This window comes from Danio rerio, chromosome 21 (assembly GCF_049306965.1).
Source record: "Danio rerio strain Tuebingen ecotype United States chromosome 21, GRCz12tu, whole genome shotgun sequence".
In the NCBI taxonomy this organism is placed as follows: Eukaryota; Metazoa; Chordata; class Actinopteri; order Cypriniformes; family Danionidae; genus Danio; species Danio rerio.
The window spans coordinates 19,469,549-19,487,635 of NC_133196.1; the positions used below are offsets into that span (position 1 = coordinate 19,469,549).

An 18,087-nucleotide genomic window follows, 5' to 3' on the forward strand; every position below is an offset into this window, starting at 1 on the left:
ATTTAAGTGGCTTTGAACGTGGTACGGTTATTGGTGCCAGATGGGCTGATCTGATAATTTCAGAAACTGCTGATCTACCGGGACTTTCAAGCACAACCATCCCTAAATTTTACAGAGAATGGCCAGACTGGTTTGAGCTGATAAAAAGGCAACAGTAACTCAACCACTCGTTACAACCGAGGTATGCAGAAGTGCATCTCTGAATGCACAACACCTTCTACCTTGAGGCAGATGGGCTACAGCAGCAGAAGACCACACTGGGTGCCACTCCTGTCAACCAAGAACAGGAAACTGAGGCTACAATTGCAATTTGCACAGGCTCACAAAAATTGTACAATAGAAGATTGGAAAAATGTTGCCTGGTCTGATGAGTCTCAAGTTCTGCTGCAACATTCGGATGGTAGGTGTGGGGATTTTTTTGGCACAGTTTGGGCCTATTAGTACCAACTGAGCATCGTCTCAAAATCACAGCCTACCTGAGTATTGTTGCTGACCATATCCATCCCTTTACGACCACAATGGAACCATCTTCTGATCGCTACTTCCAGCAGGATAACATGCCATGTCATAAAGCAAGAATCATCTCAGACAGGTTTCTTGAACATGACAATGAGTTCAATGTACTCAAATGGCCTCCACAGTCACCAGACTCAATCCAATTGAGTATCTTTGGGATGTGGTGGAATGGGACATTCGCACCATGGATGTGCAGCCGACGAATTTGCAGACACTGCATGATGCTATCATGTCAATATGGACCAAAATCTCCGAGGAATATTTACAGTAGTACCTTGTTGAATATATGCCACAAAGTTCTGAATGCAAAAGGGGGTCAAACCCGGTACTATTAAGACGTACCTTATATAGTGGCCGGTGATTAACTGGCTTATCAGAGGTCTGTATAACAAGTGTTGATTGTTCTTGAACTTCTGTAGGTTTGAGAATGACACTTGCCATTGCATTATAAATATGAATCGCAAACACATTTTTAAGCGTCTCATTTATTAACCCACTGTCTGACATCAATTATCTCCACATGGATGTTTAAATGAGCATATGCATCTTTTGGGGCCCCTGTCACTAAATGCTTTTGCTGTATAGAAAACAGCAGGGTAAAACAATCTTCAAAACATCTTGAGGGTAAACACAAGATGGCAAAAAGTGAATTGTTGAGCCACCTATTCCTTTATTAGATATAACTGTGAAATTGAAAGCAAACGTGAATGGGCCTCTGGATCAGCTCTGCAGGTTCTTCATATATGAGTAAAGGGCTCAAGGGCTTACACACATTTAAAGGAAAGGAAAGAAGAGCACTCAAGGAGCGTTAGAGAATTATGTGCGGTACAGCATGACACTTACCTGCATGTATCTGATCTGCAGCAGTAAGGAGGCAAAGTAGCAAATGTAAGCAGAGCAAGAGAACTCGCGCACAGCCGTGGGAAAATGACAGGAAAACAATCCATCTATAACCTCTCTCACACACGCACCAATGAGCGTCGTCCGTATGGTGGCTCACTCACCATAGGCTGTCTAACCTCCACCTTGATGATGTCCTCGTAGATGTCGTCCCCATCATCCTCGCAGGGGACGCAGTCATAGATGTCGTCCTCTCCCACATCATGCTCACTGCGCAAGAAAAAGGACACAAAACAAGCAGTGGGTTAAAATAAAGATACACATTATAAGAGATTAATGAATACACTGCAGAACAGCATACAGTATAGGAACACAAGGGCTATTTTTAAAGCTTTTCTATGTTTTTTTTAAACAAAAATGTTTAGTTTTAGGGGTGCAAGGGATCACGGTTGATCCGTGATTCGTACAGATCACAAAACATGGTTTGGAACACACATGACCCGTGGTATAATAACGTTTTTACAGGTAGATTAATCCTAAATTTGTAACGGTCGCAAAGAGATCGCCTCTCACGTCATTCAAATCACATGTAGGAAAGCATTTAGGCTTTTCTGTAAAATATAATGATGACGAAAGAAGTTGTGGTAGGTTATTCAGTATGTGGTGGGTTCCTTAGGTTATTAAAGGTGTTTTCTGTCACTACTTGTTTAGCCTGCATTATTGCATTCAGTGTAAGCTGCACAATTAATCATTTAAAAGACTGGCATCTCAACATCCACACAATACAAATGATAAATGACGGTGATTTGCATATGTTTAATTATCCTTCAATTCGCTGCATTAAAATCTGAAAATACAAAAATCAATAAAGAGAAACTTGAGTCTTTTGAGTTAGTTATAGTTACAGCCAAGTAACACAGAAGTACTGGGATAACGGTTTAGAGTTTAAATAAAAACCACTGATGTTTATGGTTCAGATTAAAATCACTATAATGTGCATTTAACGATGCTAAAAAATGACCACCCATTAAAAAAAAAACACTGACTACTTCTTCAAAAATGATCCATCTAGCAATGAAACATGAAGTTTTATGAGTGAATAACAGAATCATTTATTAAAAATTTGACTAAAAATAGTAATAAGTTGTAGAAATTATAATGTTAGATTTATACATTAAGTGTTATCAGCAACATTTTTTTACAGTACTGAATATTTTACAATTTATTTTTATTAGGCTAATTATTTCTTCATTTTTATTTTATTTTTATTTACTGTTGCACTAAAGTCCAAAAGTGAAGAATTGATGTTATTTATTTCTTGATTGTTCAAGCTACCTCACAGAAGTGCTCTGTTTGATAAAAAGTTGATGAATGTTAAAATAGGGTGATTTACTGTAAATAAAAAATAAGGAACATTCTGGATCTGTTTCTTCACTCTTCTTTATCCTTTTTTTCATGTATTACAGACGCATCGGATTGGTTTTCGGTAACGGATACTCAAAATAAAATGACTCGCACTCAAGGGCAAAAAAACCTGATTGGGACTTCCCTAGATCTAATTTCTGTTTGTTAAAACCAAAAGTGTCTTGCAATACCCTTTTTTGGCTGACCCAAAACATGGTCCGATCCATGACTAAAAAACATAATGTGATCCAAACTGTGAGATTTGTGATGCGTCGCACCACAAAACCAGCAATTAATAAATTAATCTTTAGGTATAGCATACTTAATTGCTCAAAAGTGACAAATGTTTTAAAACGTTACAAAGAACTAACCCAGTTCTGCTCTTTTTTGACATGGCTTGAAGCAAAAATGAGATAATGTAATTAAAAAAAATTAGAAAGTGACCCTCAAACAGTCTGAAGACAAATTTGGATTAACATGAAAGAGATGATATCGATTCATCTCATCGCTCCTGGTTAGGACACAATGCAAAGTGTTGGAGACAGAATTATGACATGTTTGGTATACGTGTCAGTGTCCTCATATATAGTTTGCGGCACCCATTAACTTGCGTACATGTCTATCAGACATCAAACGAGCCCTGAGAATACAGCAATGGCATCCATCACCTAACACCCTGACGCTGTTCTCTAAGGGGAGAAAAAGAACGGCAAAAATAAAGTGAGATGACTTCGCAGAAGGTGTCCTGGTCCCAGCTGTGTTCTCACAGCAACAATCAAATCAGCCATCCATTCCACCCTAAGAGAAGAACTCGCTCTCAATGACACACACACACCAGACAGCTCTGCAACCAGACAGCAACAAGTTCTGTCCTCACTTCTGCTGATGTGAACAATTTCAGGCTAAAACAAGTGTGAAAAACTAATGCGGCTTGAACTCCTGCTCAGGAGCTTAGCTTTCTGCATCATCGGCTCAAGAAGAACAGACATTCATCCTTCATTTAGTTCTCCCCTCCAAAAGAAGAGATGATAACAACACTCGCATTTGCTTTTATACTACGATCAGGGATTCTTCAGGTTTCACAAATTAAAATTTAAGACTTTAAGACATTTTTAAGTCCATAATGAACAGAAATTTAGATCTATGCAGAGCTAAATACAAAAGATTTTTCTTCAAATTATACAATAATAATAATTTTGTTTGAATATGTTTTTAATAGCTTTTAAGTATATTCATTCACAAACCCCATAACACTTACTAAGAATAGAAAAAACATAGCTGTCAATTACTTCAATCTATAATAATAATAATAATAATATTAATAATAAGTTAATAATAAATAAAATGGGGCGAAGCAGTGGCGCAGTAGGTAGTGTACAGCAAGAAGGTGGCTGGTTCGATTCTCGGCTCAGTTGCCGTTTCTGTGTGGAGTTTGCATGTTCTCCCTGCATTTGTGTGGGTTTCCTCCGGGTGCTCTGGTTTCCCCCACAGTCCAAAGACATACGTTACAGGTAAATTGTATAGGCTAAATTGTCCGTAGTAAATGAGTGTGTGTGTGTGTGTGGATGTTTCCCAGAGTAAGGTTGCGGCTGGAAGGCCGTAAAAACTTGCTGGATAAGTTGGCGGTTCATTATGCTGTGGTGACCCCGGATTAATAAAGGGACTAAGCCGACAAGAAAATGAATGAATGAATAAATAAAATGTAGGTCAGGTCAGTAGCCTTAGCAGTAAATAAATGGAGAACTTTTAAGAAAATGTTACTGTAAGGAAAGTATCTAAATGCTGTTTTTGAATCAAAAGATAAACATGTTATTGAGATGGATTGTTGTTGATTGTAGGTTGGTGTTGGTGTTAATGGCCAGATTGGGCAGCTATACATGAACAAAGAAAAAATAAGATCTGTTAAAAAAGATTTAAGACCTAAAACACAACATTTCAGTACTTCAGTTCAAGACTTTTTAAGGAAATTAAGCCTGAAATTAAGCCTAAAATTATTTTGAGATTTAACATATTTTAAGACCCCGCGGATACCCTGTAAGAAGCAGCGGTATATCTGCATAAGTCTAGCAGATAACAATGAATTTCTTTTTACCATAGAGATCGTAATTAGCATTCAACAGAATGTCTGAATGTGCTAGGATCCTTTTGATGGCCATATTCCCACTTTAACGCATATTAATAAGCCAGTAAGAAGATTACTTACATGCTATAATATACCGCGACTCTGCTATTATACAACACTCATTATCAGAATGCATTGCAATGCAAATGTAGGCTAATACTAAGGAAATGTTTTGCATGGGGAATAAAAACAGAGAAGAAATTACTGGTCCACATCCTGCTGGCCTCGGGCAGTTTGTGTGATTTGATTTGCGGCAGCAATCTCTTGCCAAACGATTTATATGTGACACACTAAAAGTTAATATGTGGTCCATTTGTTTCACAGAATACAATATTTTCCTGCAGAGAAAAAAAAAAACTGGTTTACTGATCATTTTGCTGGGTATGCCTGTAGATAAACTTACTGCCATGCTACACAAACTGGGAGATTCTCTAAAAACCAGCTCAAATGAGCCAAGATGAGCAAAGCAGCCTGGTTTAAGTCAGGTATTTTGAGCAGGGTTTTGTTAGACATATTAGACTAGCTGCTAAATCCAATGCACAGCAATACCCAGCACCTGTGTCAGTAAACTACATAAATATTTAAGCTTTAACTATGTTAGTTCATATCCAGAGTTGTTTCACTGAATCATGAGAAAGATCTGGCATAGACAGATGGAAGCCAGCCAGAGCGAGGGACCAATAGTTGGAGGATTGTCAGCCTGGCAAGAGTTGCTGGCTGTTAATCCATCTGCGTGACCTTCTATACCTGCACACCCAGAACAGCTGCCTAAAATATAAACTAGAAAAACAGCATCACAGTTTCATAAATTTGACTTTCAGAAAACATTATATGATAAAAAAATGTTTCATTTATTTGAGTGACTGCAGAAATTGAGACTTTACATGGCAGGAAACCTTTTGCCAGTAAAAAATTTAAACAATTTAATTTTTAACAATAATTTTTAAGTCCAAAGACATGCGGTATAGGTAAATTGGGTAAGCTAAATTGACCATAGTGTTTGCGTATTAATGAGTGCGTATGGATGTTTCCCAGTGATGGGTTGCAGCTGGAAAGGCATCTGCTGTGTAAAACATATGCTGGATAAGTTGGCGGACCATTCCACTGTGGCAACCCCAGATTAACAAAGGGACTAAGCTGAAAAGAAAATAAATGAATAAATGAATTTTATTTATTATGACATTGTTATACACTGTTTATTTTCTATGGGTTAAAGTAAAAAAAAAAAAAAAACGTTCAAAGCAAACTTTAATGCCAACTAAACTTTTCTTCAGAAAAAAAAAAAAATTATCAGACATACTGTGAAAATTCTTTGCTCTGTTAAACATCATTGGGAAAATATTAAAAAAAGGAAAAAAAAAAATTCAATGGAGGGCTAATAATTTTGACTTCAACTGTATATATGAGTGTGCATGTGCCAAATCCCAGACATTTTAGGAGAATTAGAAACCCTGGCCAGACAACTTTTTACGTCCCAAAAAGGCGTGTCTCTGTGGCTCTGCAGAGCAAGTAAGACTTTCTGTGGGAGTATTGATATGCACAGAACAAAACAGGTAAACGAGAGAAGATTTTAAACTACTTAATTGATCTTGGATGCTTTTTATATTAAAAAAAAATGTGTCACTAAATATATTTGGGGGGGCTGTTAATATTCGTGGGCAGTGGGCACCAGCCCAAATAAAGTATTTGTGTGGGAAGCTCCTCTGCTGCTGTTGCCAATTTGTTTGAAATTTAAATTCTTTAATTTTTAATGATCAGAGATGCTCGTCTGCAGACTTCAGCTGTAAATAAGTACTTATTCGAGTTAATGCTGCCTTTCTATCATCTCAAACCAGTTTGATTATTCTCCTCTGACCTCTGGAATTAACGAGGCATTTTCACCCACAGAACTGCCAAACACTGGATATTAAAGCCAAATTCTCTGTAAATCATACAGATGGGTTGATGCTATACTCCAAGTTAAATAATAATCAGACTAACTCATTTGGAACTAATTAATGAACAAATGAATGGTCAGTTTGAACTTGATCATGAAGCAGATCATCTTGCTAAAAGGAGCCACAACTGTATGCAATCGGGTAATTAGATATTTGCACATTTAAGTTTTCAGAACAATGGTGCAATTATTTTGGTTTCCTCTATATTCTGTAAAGTTCATAGGACTCTGAAACACCACTTGTACAGAATTATTTTATGTACTGTAAAAAAAAAAGTCAACTGTTACACTAAGATAAGAAATAATGAATTACAATAATACAAAAAACTAAAATAAAACTGATTCCTTCTTATAAGGCCACTAGAACCAGGTGCAGGAGGAAACTGTAAGCCTGTGAGCCAAAACTTCCAACAAAAGACCTATTTTTTTTTGTAATTGCAAAATGCTCAAACAGACAAAGTTTATTAAGCCACCTTTCTTTAAAACATTGCTTTAAAACAGGACCAGCAGACAGATAAGACTGCCCTCATTTGGAAAATCCAGTGACATTGCTGTGAAATTGCTGAATTCTAAATAATTACCTATTTGAACTAAATATGAATGACGTTCCTTTTTCAAAATGACAAAACATGACATGCATGCTCATGTGTGAACAGCAGGTAGAAATGGACAAGCTAATAAAAAGAAAGGTGCTGGCCTCAATCTAACATTCAGCACTGTGTCCACAAAGAGAAAGGATTGTTTGAAGTATTAATTGAGGTTGTACAGTTCACCCTGAAGAACGGATGGCATGCTGTCTTCCCTCATTAGCAGAGTCGACTTTTCCCACTTCTATCAGAGCACCATAGACTGAGAAGAAGAAAAAAAGCAGCACATTGTCCCTCTAAATCACACTGTTCCCAACCTGCAAAGGAACAGAGGCAAAACTATTTCTGAAGGCTCTATCAAGTCACCTCAAGTCCCTGTGTACAAGAACAAGCTGCATTATGTGAAGTGCTGTACGGTGGACTACAGAACAAGTGTCTTATTTATCCAGTGGAAAAATAAAATGAAGAGAAAACTTGTCAAACGCAATGACATAACTCTATTAACTTTGGTCTTAAACTGTAAAAGCAGATGAAATTAAAACAAAATGGTTCTTTAGACTACAATGCTGTGAAAATAATGTTATTAGGGCTGATCCAACTTGAGGTTCTGGTGGGTGGGAATAATACATATACATCAGTGAACGCCAATGGAAAACCCTGGACTGGTTTATGATTCAGTGTGGTGTAAACAGTCATAATCTGTATATTGAAAGTGTGGAAAGATCCTTTCTCAAGACGCATATAAGAATTCATTTGAGCCACAAGCAAGAATTCATTAAAATGACGAAATATTCTGTGGTTTCATGCTGTCTAAACCATCAGGACCACAGAGGTTGCTCCGAGACCACTCACAAGTGCTGATTTGACTTGTGTAACAGCATTCTTGAAAGTTTCCTTCGCTTAGCCAACCACAAACCAAGAAAAGGAAAACCATGTTTAGAGCAGAGCAAAGGATCCATCCCAAATACTGACTGCATTATTTCAATAAAGCTTAAATTCACTGTACAACGTCATGCTAGAACTTATTCCAGTAACTGGGTGGGAAGAGAGAAGCTAATGGGACAAGTTAATAACAACAGCAGAACACACTACATACAGTATGGACTCAGGGCATGGCAAGAAAACAGGAACACATGCTGATTCTTCATGCTTGGCACACTGACCTAGCCACACTGACCCCGTGTGCTACAAGAGACCAACATGGTGGAAAGTTCTGTACATATGTTAACAGACAGACAACATTTTGCATATTTGTAAGTAGATGTGACCCTGAGCTTCTGTAAAGGCAAAAAAATGCACTTTTGGGGAAAGGGGGGTAAGAGCACGCAGCTATTAGTGTGCAGTGGAGGATGAATGAAATCATACAAAATAAAAAAATGAAACAAAAGAATGAAACAAAATTTTCAAAGCTTCTAAAAGCATTCAGAAACGTATCAGCGGGGCACACTGATAGACCCAAATGGGTTTTTTAATAGCTGATGTTCATTTAAAGTCAGCAGCAGTGTAGAGTTTATTGAATAACACATACTTTCTGATTCTTTGTGTTTGCAAATATTTGCAAATAGAGATTTCCAGATCTGATCACGCGGTTTCATACTCGATCGGAATCTGATATAACCTCCAGATCAGGACTCAAATATATATGTATGTCTGTAATTATGCGGAGGCACAGAGTTAGACCACTTTCTCGACTTCACACAGAAACAGCAACGTGTGCGGCATGACATCACTTTGTTGCAGAGACGCTATTTGTTAAATGCCAACACTGTGACACTTTTATTTATTTATTTTTTGCTTACATGCCTGCTGGGTAATTTAAGTTGAGGTGCTATTTGTTTTTATATTAGATTTTTTAAATGTTTACTGTTGCACTAAAGTCCAAAAGTGAAGAATTGGTGTTATTTATTACTTTATTGTTCAAGCTACCTCACAGAAGTGCTCTGTTTGTTAACAGAGTTGTTGAATGTTAAAATAAGGTGAATTAAATAAAAAATAAGGAACATATTGGATCTGTTTCTTCACTCTTCTTTATTTTATTATGTATTATAGATGTTTCGGATCAGGTTTAAGCATCAGTAGATATTCAAAATCAATTGACTCAGACTTGTGAGAATTTTAGTATTTATGGACTAAAAGCTATTTTCAGATTGTTGATCATTTATTTTGATAACATAATGCAAAAACATGCTTGTTAAAAATAATATTTAGGGGAATTATTGATTGTTATTTAGTAATAACTAGGCTCACACGAAATCTGCACATGCAGAAATCCACAGATTTCTGCAGATTTTTTGCCCATTTAGCCTGTCTATTTATTTACTTCTGTAAATGTGTGTAAATTTATTTTTATTGACTTTTTAGTTAATTTTTTTACTAGATATATTATATGAGAGATTTGATTTGTTTACCTAAAAAAAGAAGGTTCTAATTGGAACATTGTAAACATTAAATAAAAGTTAAAAATGTATTATTTTTTATTTAAGGTATTTAAGTTTTTAGTTTCAATTCTCCCGAAATCATTTTGCAGATTTTTAACAAATTCTGCACAGAAATAGCGAAACATGTCCACAGATTATTTCTGGTCCAATAATAACTAATGGGGTATATGAACAGCTCGTGTTTTTCAGCCAATGATAAACTTCCGGTTAAAGCTTAATGTGACTTTTTTAATTTAATAAAGTTCCTTTAACAGCATTGATGTCATAGTGTAATTACAATCAGTTCAACAGACTTAAGCATTCATTTAGCTGTTCAAGCGTAAAACGAGATGAAAGAGAGTGTGACCACTAGCGCCATCAGGATCAGCAGGTGAGCACAGACACTCAATTAAAAATACTGAGGTCATATTTTAAAGACATGGTGGGCAAAAACAGAATTAAATGCAGTGCTTCTTGTCCAATCTGTGACCCACTTTGTATTGTATATCTATCAGGCAGTGAAGACCACTGATTTTTAAAGAAATTAGACCTTAAATGTGGCAATTTTTTAATGAAAAGACTGTTCATCGAAAGCCCTGCTGGCTGGCTAAAATTAATATATTGTATATATCCTAGTTACTAACTTATTATTTATTTTACCAATAATAAATAATAAATACTGTTAATAAATGCATACATAAAAGTGGCAACAAAATCATGTGGTCTAAAAAATATTTAATTACAATAGAATACAATAGAAGGCTAAAAGTAAGAGCTTAACAAACAGCAATCCTGTATGACATGCTGGAAACGTGGATTCTCAGAGCTACAAACTACTTGTTTAAGACATTCTGTACATCATTTAAGGATTTCTCTGAATGTTTGTTAAATTTCCAAACATATCCATCATTTTGACTGAACAAGTCGCCCGGTGCAGAGTTCAGTCCGTGGTGCCAGGAGAGACAGGTGCCAATGGCAGTAGTTTATTCCTACTGGAAGCCCAGAGTGCTTTAGCCTGAGGCTCCACTACCCACAATGCCTCGAGTGAGAACGCAACATAGTGGCAACCGGTTAGAATGAAGTAAATCATTGCTGACATGATGTACAGTACATCCCGACATCTGATTGCTATTTGATAGAGAAAGAGACACAGTCGGTTTGCTAAAATTGAACAATTTCATGCCTTGTCAGGTTTTGGATGAACACATTAAATACAAGAGAGTGCTGGAAAATCCAGTAGGGTTAGACTGGATGTGAACTCGCAGATTAAAATAACCCAGAATTAACAGCCCTGCCATATTTATACTACTCAATTACCAAAAACAGTCAGTTCAGATCAGTGAATACCTGAATATGCAGCGCTCAAGACCACAGTGGGCATCTCAGGACTTGTTAAAATGTCAAAATATAGAGGTGTGTGGAAAATAACAGAAACGGTTTGTGATGGGGCTCTCTTTCTAAACCACTGTTACATCATTTTAGAAACACAGGGGCTCATGATGAGCCAATTACATGGTTCAGAAAACAATAAAGTTTATACCTCACTTAAGTTTAGAGACTTATAATCATAGCCTTTCCTGAATTTTCAAAATCCTTATCTTTAGTAATAACGTGACCCTTTCATATTTGTTTTCATATATTTTTTCAGCTAAATAAATAAGCTTTCCATTGATGTATAGTTTTTTAGGATTGAATGACAATTGGCAGAGAGGATCTTAAAAAATCTGGATTCTGGCTGTATATCTTATCAGCGAAGAGAAATCAACATAAATGTATAATTTCGCCATCTTCCGAGTGACCCGAAGGTCTGTCCTGAATGGAAAGTGAAAATAAAAAGTGATATCAGTTAAGGAACATGGCACTAGTTAGCTAACGTTTTCTTTCCCAAACACAGGGTTTACAAGCCATTCATCAAACTCAAGTTAATTAACTGATACTTTTACTATATTAGACCTGTCACGAAACTGAATTTTGTTACTGAAATTTATAAAAGCCATCAATTTACCACTAATATTTAAGCACTGTTGAACGCAACACCGCTGATTTGCCATAAAGTTCACCGGTGCTCAACTGAAATAACTGTGATTGGCCGTGGAGGTCATAAGTTCGCTGCACTTCACCACTGTTTACCGAGTGCAAACACAGATGAGCGATCTCGATTGATCTTTACGGCTTTAACATGCTCCAGTGTTCATGCATCTGTGTTTGCACTTGAAGTGCGCTGTACTGATGACATTCACGGCCAATCACTGTCATTTCTGTTGAGCACCGGTGAATTTAGTTTACTAAACAGCGTCAGAACCTCGCTGACCGTTAGAGCCGTTGTTCTGTTTAGAACGTGATCAAGCACGTTTAAGAACTCACTCGACAATATTTACTTTGGTTTAATTGCTATGAATGCTTATGTTGCTCTGTGCATGTACCTTAGTTTCGTTTGATGCATTCAAAGAGTGTTTTCTTTGAGCAGGTAAAATAAAGATACGGTACAGTTGCTAAGTAAAATATCAAATTGTTTATGAAAGCATCGTCAATGCACCGTGATGCACCAAGATATCAAAGCGATGTGTAGGTTCACACGTCTAGTCTCCATGATTTCTACTTATTATCTTAATGATATTTGCTATAAAAGAAAAAATATATCATTTTAATATGTGACAAAATACAATCTAATGTTGGTAGTTCAGCAATATACACTGAAAAAAAAATTTATATAATCTAAATTTAAACAAACAAATTATGGTGAACATTACTAAATTTGATTTGTTTGTTTAAATTCACCCCACATAAATTGTTTGCAACCACTTAACTTAAAAAATTAATAAATCGAATTAATATTTTTCCAGTCTACCCACAAAGACAACTTAAGACTCATATATCATAAAACGTAAATAAAACTAAGTAAAAAATAAATAACTAAAATTAAAAAACACTGAAAAAACTGCCTAAAATGTTTTTTTAATATATAAATGGCGAGTCGTCGGTTATGGAACATCTTGCCCCTTGAGATTAGAATGGCTCCATCACTATCTATTTTTAAACCGCTCATTAAAACATACCTTTTTAGCTTGGCTTTTTAAAATTATTTTAATAGTCCTTTTTACTGCTTAATTTTTAGATTTTTTCAATCATTTCTCTTGTCTTATTTCTATGTTTTTACATTCTGTCTTTTTATTTTCCTTTGTCTTATGTACAGCACTTTGGTCAGTCTTGTGACTGTTCTTAAATGTGCTCTATAAATAAATGAACATGAACTAAATAACTAAATAACATGGACTTATAAAGTAAACAATGTAAAAAAGTGGCATATTTTTTCCTTCCAACAGTTTAAAAGTGCTGTCTGTAAGCAGTATAAGTGAATGGTGTCTGTCTCTAAAAAACTCTTATGAAGAGGAGTCATCAGATTCAAGAGCAAGCCCCACTAAAGAGCTTCTTCAACACCATTAACCTTTCACAAAAGCACCTTGATTAGCACTTTCTGCCTTTTATCTCTTCAAGCGACCCGTGCTCTTCACTTCAATGACCGAAAGACACAACACTATTATTGAGGACAATCAGCAGCCTCCTCTTTCACACTGCATTTGGCCTCACATACGGCACAGTGTTGAGAAACATCTCCAATCAAACAGAAACAGACAGGGTTTATATGAATACATCCATTGAAGCCACATGACTTTCAGAGGTTCAGCAGCACTGCAGCATTTCCATTAAAGCAGACAATGATATCACAGTCCAATTAAGAGAGCTTCGAGCAGCCTGATGAAAGTGCTTGTTAAACTGTGTCCCGGCGCATCATATCGGGGACCTTTCCATTAATCAGACAGCAGCGTTGTGCTGGAATTGAACCATATTTACGGCTGTAAAAGGTCATGGGTCCCGCATGGATGGGTAGTTTCATTAATTCCCTCTGCTCCATCACAGGCTCTGTGGTGAGTGCTCACATACTTGCTGTGAGTTTAACCTCTATTAGATTAGGCATGAGACATGAATCTGCATGTAAAGAGGGGTCAGTTGGCCAGAGATATCAAGAACACTGAACCAGGTCAGCAATCACTTTAGGCCATACTGTCTTAAGTCGATACAAATCAGGGCAAAGGGTGGAAAGGCTTACATATAGCCTCACATACAATAGGACTCAATCGTAAAGATGCCCTGGTGGTCAGTGTGATGGGGTAGCTCATAGACTTATTTATTTTTAAAATGCTTTGAAGGCTTAAATATTTGGATAATGGATTGAAAACTGATGTTTTGTGAATTTACGCTGATGTAAGTCATTAAAGTAAAATTATATAGTTAGATAACAGACGAGGAATTTTTGGAAATAACACAATAAAAAACTATCTTTACTTTAATATGTTCTCCAACTGTACATGTCTATGGTGTGTATTTTCTGATGGATGGAGTAACACATATCCTTTCTTATGTCTTTATGATTATTAATCAAGTTGAATGTTTAAGATATACACACATACTTGTTTTTAGCATAACCTTACTTTAAAATAAAAGATTTAAAACATTTTTTAAAGCAATAATAAACTAAATATATGCACAAATATCTGTCCAGGTCAGTGTCTTCAGCAGTAAATACATCGAGAACTTTTAAACAAATGGTATTGTAAGGAAAATACTTAAAACAGTTAAAAATAGTTAAAAAATAGTTAAAAATAACATTTAAAAAAAAGTTAAAAGTTTTATTCAGGTGGAATGATAGTGATGGCCAGATTGAGTGCATGATGCATGAATAAAGAAAAATTAAGACCTGTTTAAAAAAGATTTAAGACCTAAAACCTAATGTTTCAGCAAATTTAAGACTTTTTAAGGCCTAAAGTTTTGTTTTTGAGTTTTAAGACATTTTAAGCCCCTGCTGACACCCTGCAGCAATAGACCCTATTCAGAGATAGATTTATCATCACAAAGTCCCCATAAAAACTGCATTCTACAAAATAGATTAATTGATGCAAAGAGAATTATTAACTTGATAACCTGATAAAAATTACTATTATTATTAAAAATGTTTTAGATATTATTTTTTTACCTTCACAAGCGTGTAAATCACAAACAGATCTTGAATTGTACATATCTGCACATGTATTCAATCATTGTAAATCCCTGATCATAGCTACTGTATTACAACCTGTTTATATTATTCATGATACATTTATCTGTATTTGCTGCTATTGTGCCCCTGGTTAGACCTAAACTGTATTTTGTTGCCTTGTAATATTACATATGTAATGTCAATTAAGTTAAATCTAATATAACCAAATCTTATAGAAACAGGAAATAGAAACTGCATTTCTGGTGCTTTTGAGGCATTAGTGTTGGTGAAACAGTAGTATGACCTGCAACTATTTTTTTCAATGAAATAAAGGAAAAACAAGTTACAGTTGCAAACATTTACGCAAATATCAAAGCAGTTATATCTATTGATAGCTACATATGTACAGTTGAAGTCAGAATGATTAGCCCCCCTGAATTATCAGCACCCGTTTATTTTCCCCCAATTTCTGTTTAACGGAGAGAAGATTTGGTCAACACATTTCTAAACATAATAGTTTTAAAAACTCATTTCTAATAACTGATTTATTTTATCTTTGTCATGATGACGGTAAATACTATTTTACTAGATATATTTCAAGACTCTTTTATTCAGCTGAAAGTCACATTTGAAGGCTTAATAAGGTTAATTAGGTTAACTAGGCAGGTTAGGGTAATTAGGCAAGTTATTGTATAACAGAATAAAATATATATTAAAGGGGCTAAAAATTTTGACATTAAAATTGTTTTTAAAAAAAATAAAAACTGCTTTTATTCTAGCTGAAATAAAACAAATTTAAGACTTATAGGAATAAAACTTCCTCCAGAGGGAAAACAAAAAATTATCAGACGTACTGTGAACATTTCATTGCTCTGTTAAACATCATTTGGGAAATATTTGAAAAGAAAAAAAAAAAAATCAAAAGTGGGCTAATAGTTCTGTTTCTAACTGTACATTGTTGTAGTCTTTATTCTCTATTCTCTAGTCTCTAATCTTTAGTCCTGTTCAAATTTAGCCTACCTCATTTCCTGATCCCCCTCCACAGTCATGTTGTAATGCCCAGTAAAAACCCTCCAACAAAACATAGCAGTGACAATAAGGCATTGTCCAAGACTCTAAGACGGAATGACTCTGACAGACTGCACTCTGGTTCCCCATGGCCTTATTTTTGTTTGTGCTGAATTAAACATAGCCTACCCTCACTTTAAAATGGCTCAAAACAACACGTACACAAGCTATGTTTCTTTGGTATGCTAATAAATTGAGGCCATTAGGGCTGTAACATAAGCTCATCTCTATTTACGGCTCCACAGAAGTTTCTAACAGACATTGAGAGGTTTAATATATGCAGCCTGCACTAACACGTCTGTGTCAGGTCGTCCTCTACTGATGAATGACACCTATCCACCCTGCTGCCTAATTATTCACAATTAATCAGAGAGGAATCGGGCCTGTCACCACTGTCACAACCCCCTCCCCTCAGCCTCTCTCTCACTCTTCTTAGCACCCATAATACCAGCTTGCCATGCTTCAAGCCATGGGAACCTTAAGGTTTACTGCCTGTCTATTTGTACCAATTATATACTCTACTAATTAATTCTTCACTCCATAGAACTTGGACTTTTCACAACTGACAGTTAAAAAATAACCACCGGAACAGCACAGTAGGACATCTGACTTTCAGAAAGTCTGTGCAGATTCACTGACATTGTCATTTGACAGGTTCAGAGATGGCACTGACTAAAGCAGTGGTCCACTGGGTATCTTCAGGTGGAGGTCAGAGAATCTCAAGTAGCATGACTGGAATGCTAAGTCTGAAATAGGACATTGCTATTGCTACCTTAAACTTTTTCATTCATTCATTCATTCATTCATTCATTTTCCTTCGGCTTAGTCCCTTATTTATTAGGGGTTGCCACAGCAGAATGAACCACCAACTTACCTGACATATGTTTTAAGCAGCAGATGGCCTTCCAGCCGCAACCTAGTGCTGGGAAACACCCATACACTCTCATTCATTTATACCGCATGTCTTTAGACTGTGGGGAAAATCAGAGCACTAGGAGCAAACTCACGGAAACCCACAAGAACATGCAAACTCCACTGGCCCAGCCGGGACTCAAACCAGCAACCTTCTTGCTATGAGGCGACAGTGCTAACCACTAAAGGCTGGTTTATACTTCTGTCATCGGCGTGACCCATAGCACCTGCCTTGCACATAGTCATGCATTTATACTTCTGCGTGCTGTTTGTGTTGCTCTGCAATAACACTTCCAAAACGCGAGCTGGCAGCAAGTTTTTATGTTCCTCTGTGTCATGTTTCTTTGTGGGTGTTTGGTTTTTCTGAAAGTTACCTTTATGTACAAGTATCTAAAACTTACTCATTCTGAGGTGGAAACCGACAGACGTGCGACAACATAGTCATAAGGTAAACACAAAACAACAGTTTCTATCTAGAGCTACTTTACGTGACTCGACACTCAACACTCACTCCAACTAGTTCGCATGGCTCTCAGTCCAGCACACACTGGCCACAGCTACCATTATTGTTGTTTTACCAGGTGTCCTGTTTCTAATTCTGTCTAATAAATGTTTTGTTAACATTTTGTTATAGTTTTTTTTAACTGAACTGTTTGATCTGACAATGTATTATTTCCTAATATCAAGTTCCAATAGTTTTTTTTTTTGTTCCCTCAACTTCAGATGTTTTCAAAAGTACACATTGGCGCCAATGGTGTAGGTTAGTGTGTTGACACATGGCACTCAAGTTTTCACAGCGACCCAAGTTCGATTCCTGCCTTGAGGTCCTATGCCGATCTTCCCCTCTTTCCTGTCCCCACGCTTTCCTGTCTTTACTTTCTACTCTCCTATCAAGTAATGGTGAATAAATAATAGAATAAAAAATGTTGAGTGAACAAAGAAAAAATGAAAAGAAATAAGGATTATGTTTTTTTTGGTTCACACAACTTTAGGCATTCCAGTTCTGCAGACAAAAAAATATCAGTTGGCACAATATAAAACGTTTTGTAAGAGAGTAGGAGAGTAGTTCACAACATGTTAACCCAACTAAATGTTTTAATTAAATGGTCAGTGCAGCTGATCTTTTCAAAAGTTGAGTGAACAAGAAAAAGCGAAAGAAAATGAGTATTATGTTTTTTTGTTGTTGTTGTAATGACTTAATTTTTTTACAGTGCACCGTGCGGCACCATGTTTTTCAATATTGCAATCTA

General features: G+C 36.2%; 1 protein-coding gene across 10 annotated transcripts in view; it reads right to left on the reverse strand.

Moving 5' to 3' along the window:
- vav2 (vav 2 guanine nucleotide exchange factor) overlaps positions 1-18,087 on the reverse strand; it is a 238,597-nt gene that overhangs the window by 41,811 nt on the left and 178,699 nt on the right. For 6 of the 10 annotated variants that reach the window (XR_012396707.1, XM_009295358.5, XM_009295357.5 and 3 more), the window contains exon 5: positions 1,521-1,626. Coding sequence is in view for 9 of the 10 variants with exons in the window: in XM_009295358.5 (XP_009293633.2) it covers positions 1,521-1,626 (106 nt within the window). In the remaining variant the exon portion in view is untranslated. Of the gene's footprint in view, positions 1-1,359; positions 1,375-1,520; positions 1,627-18,087 lie in introns of all 10 variants that reach the window. The other 4 variants (XM_068216025.2, XM_068216026.2, XM_009295356.5 and 1 more) reach the window with 1 other exon arrangement.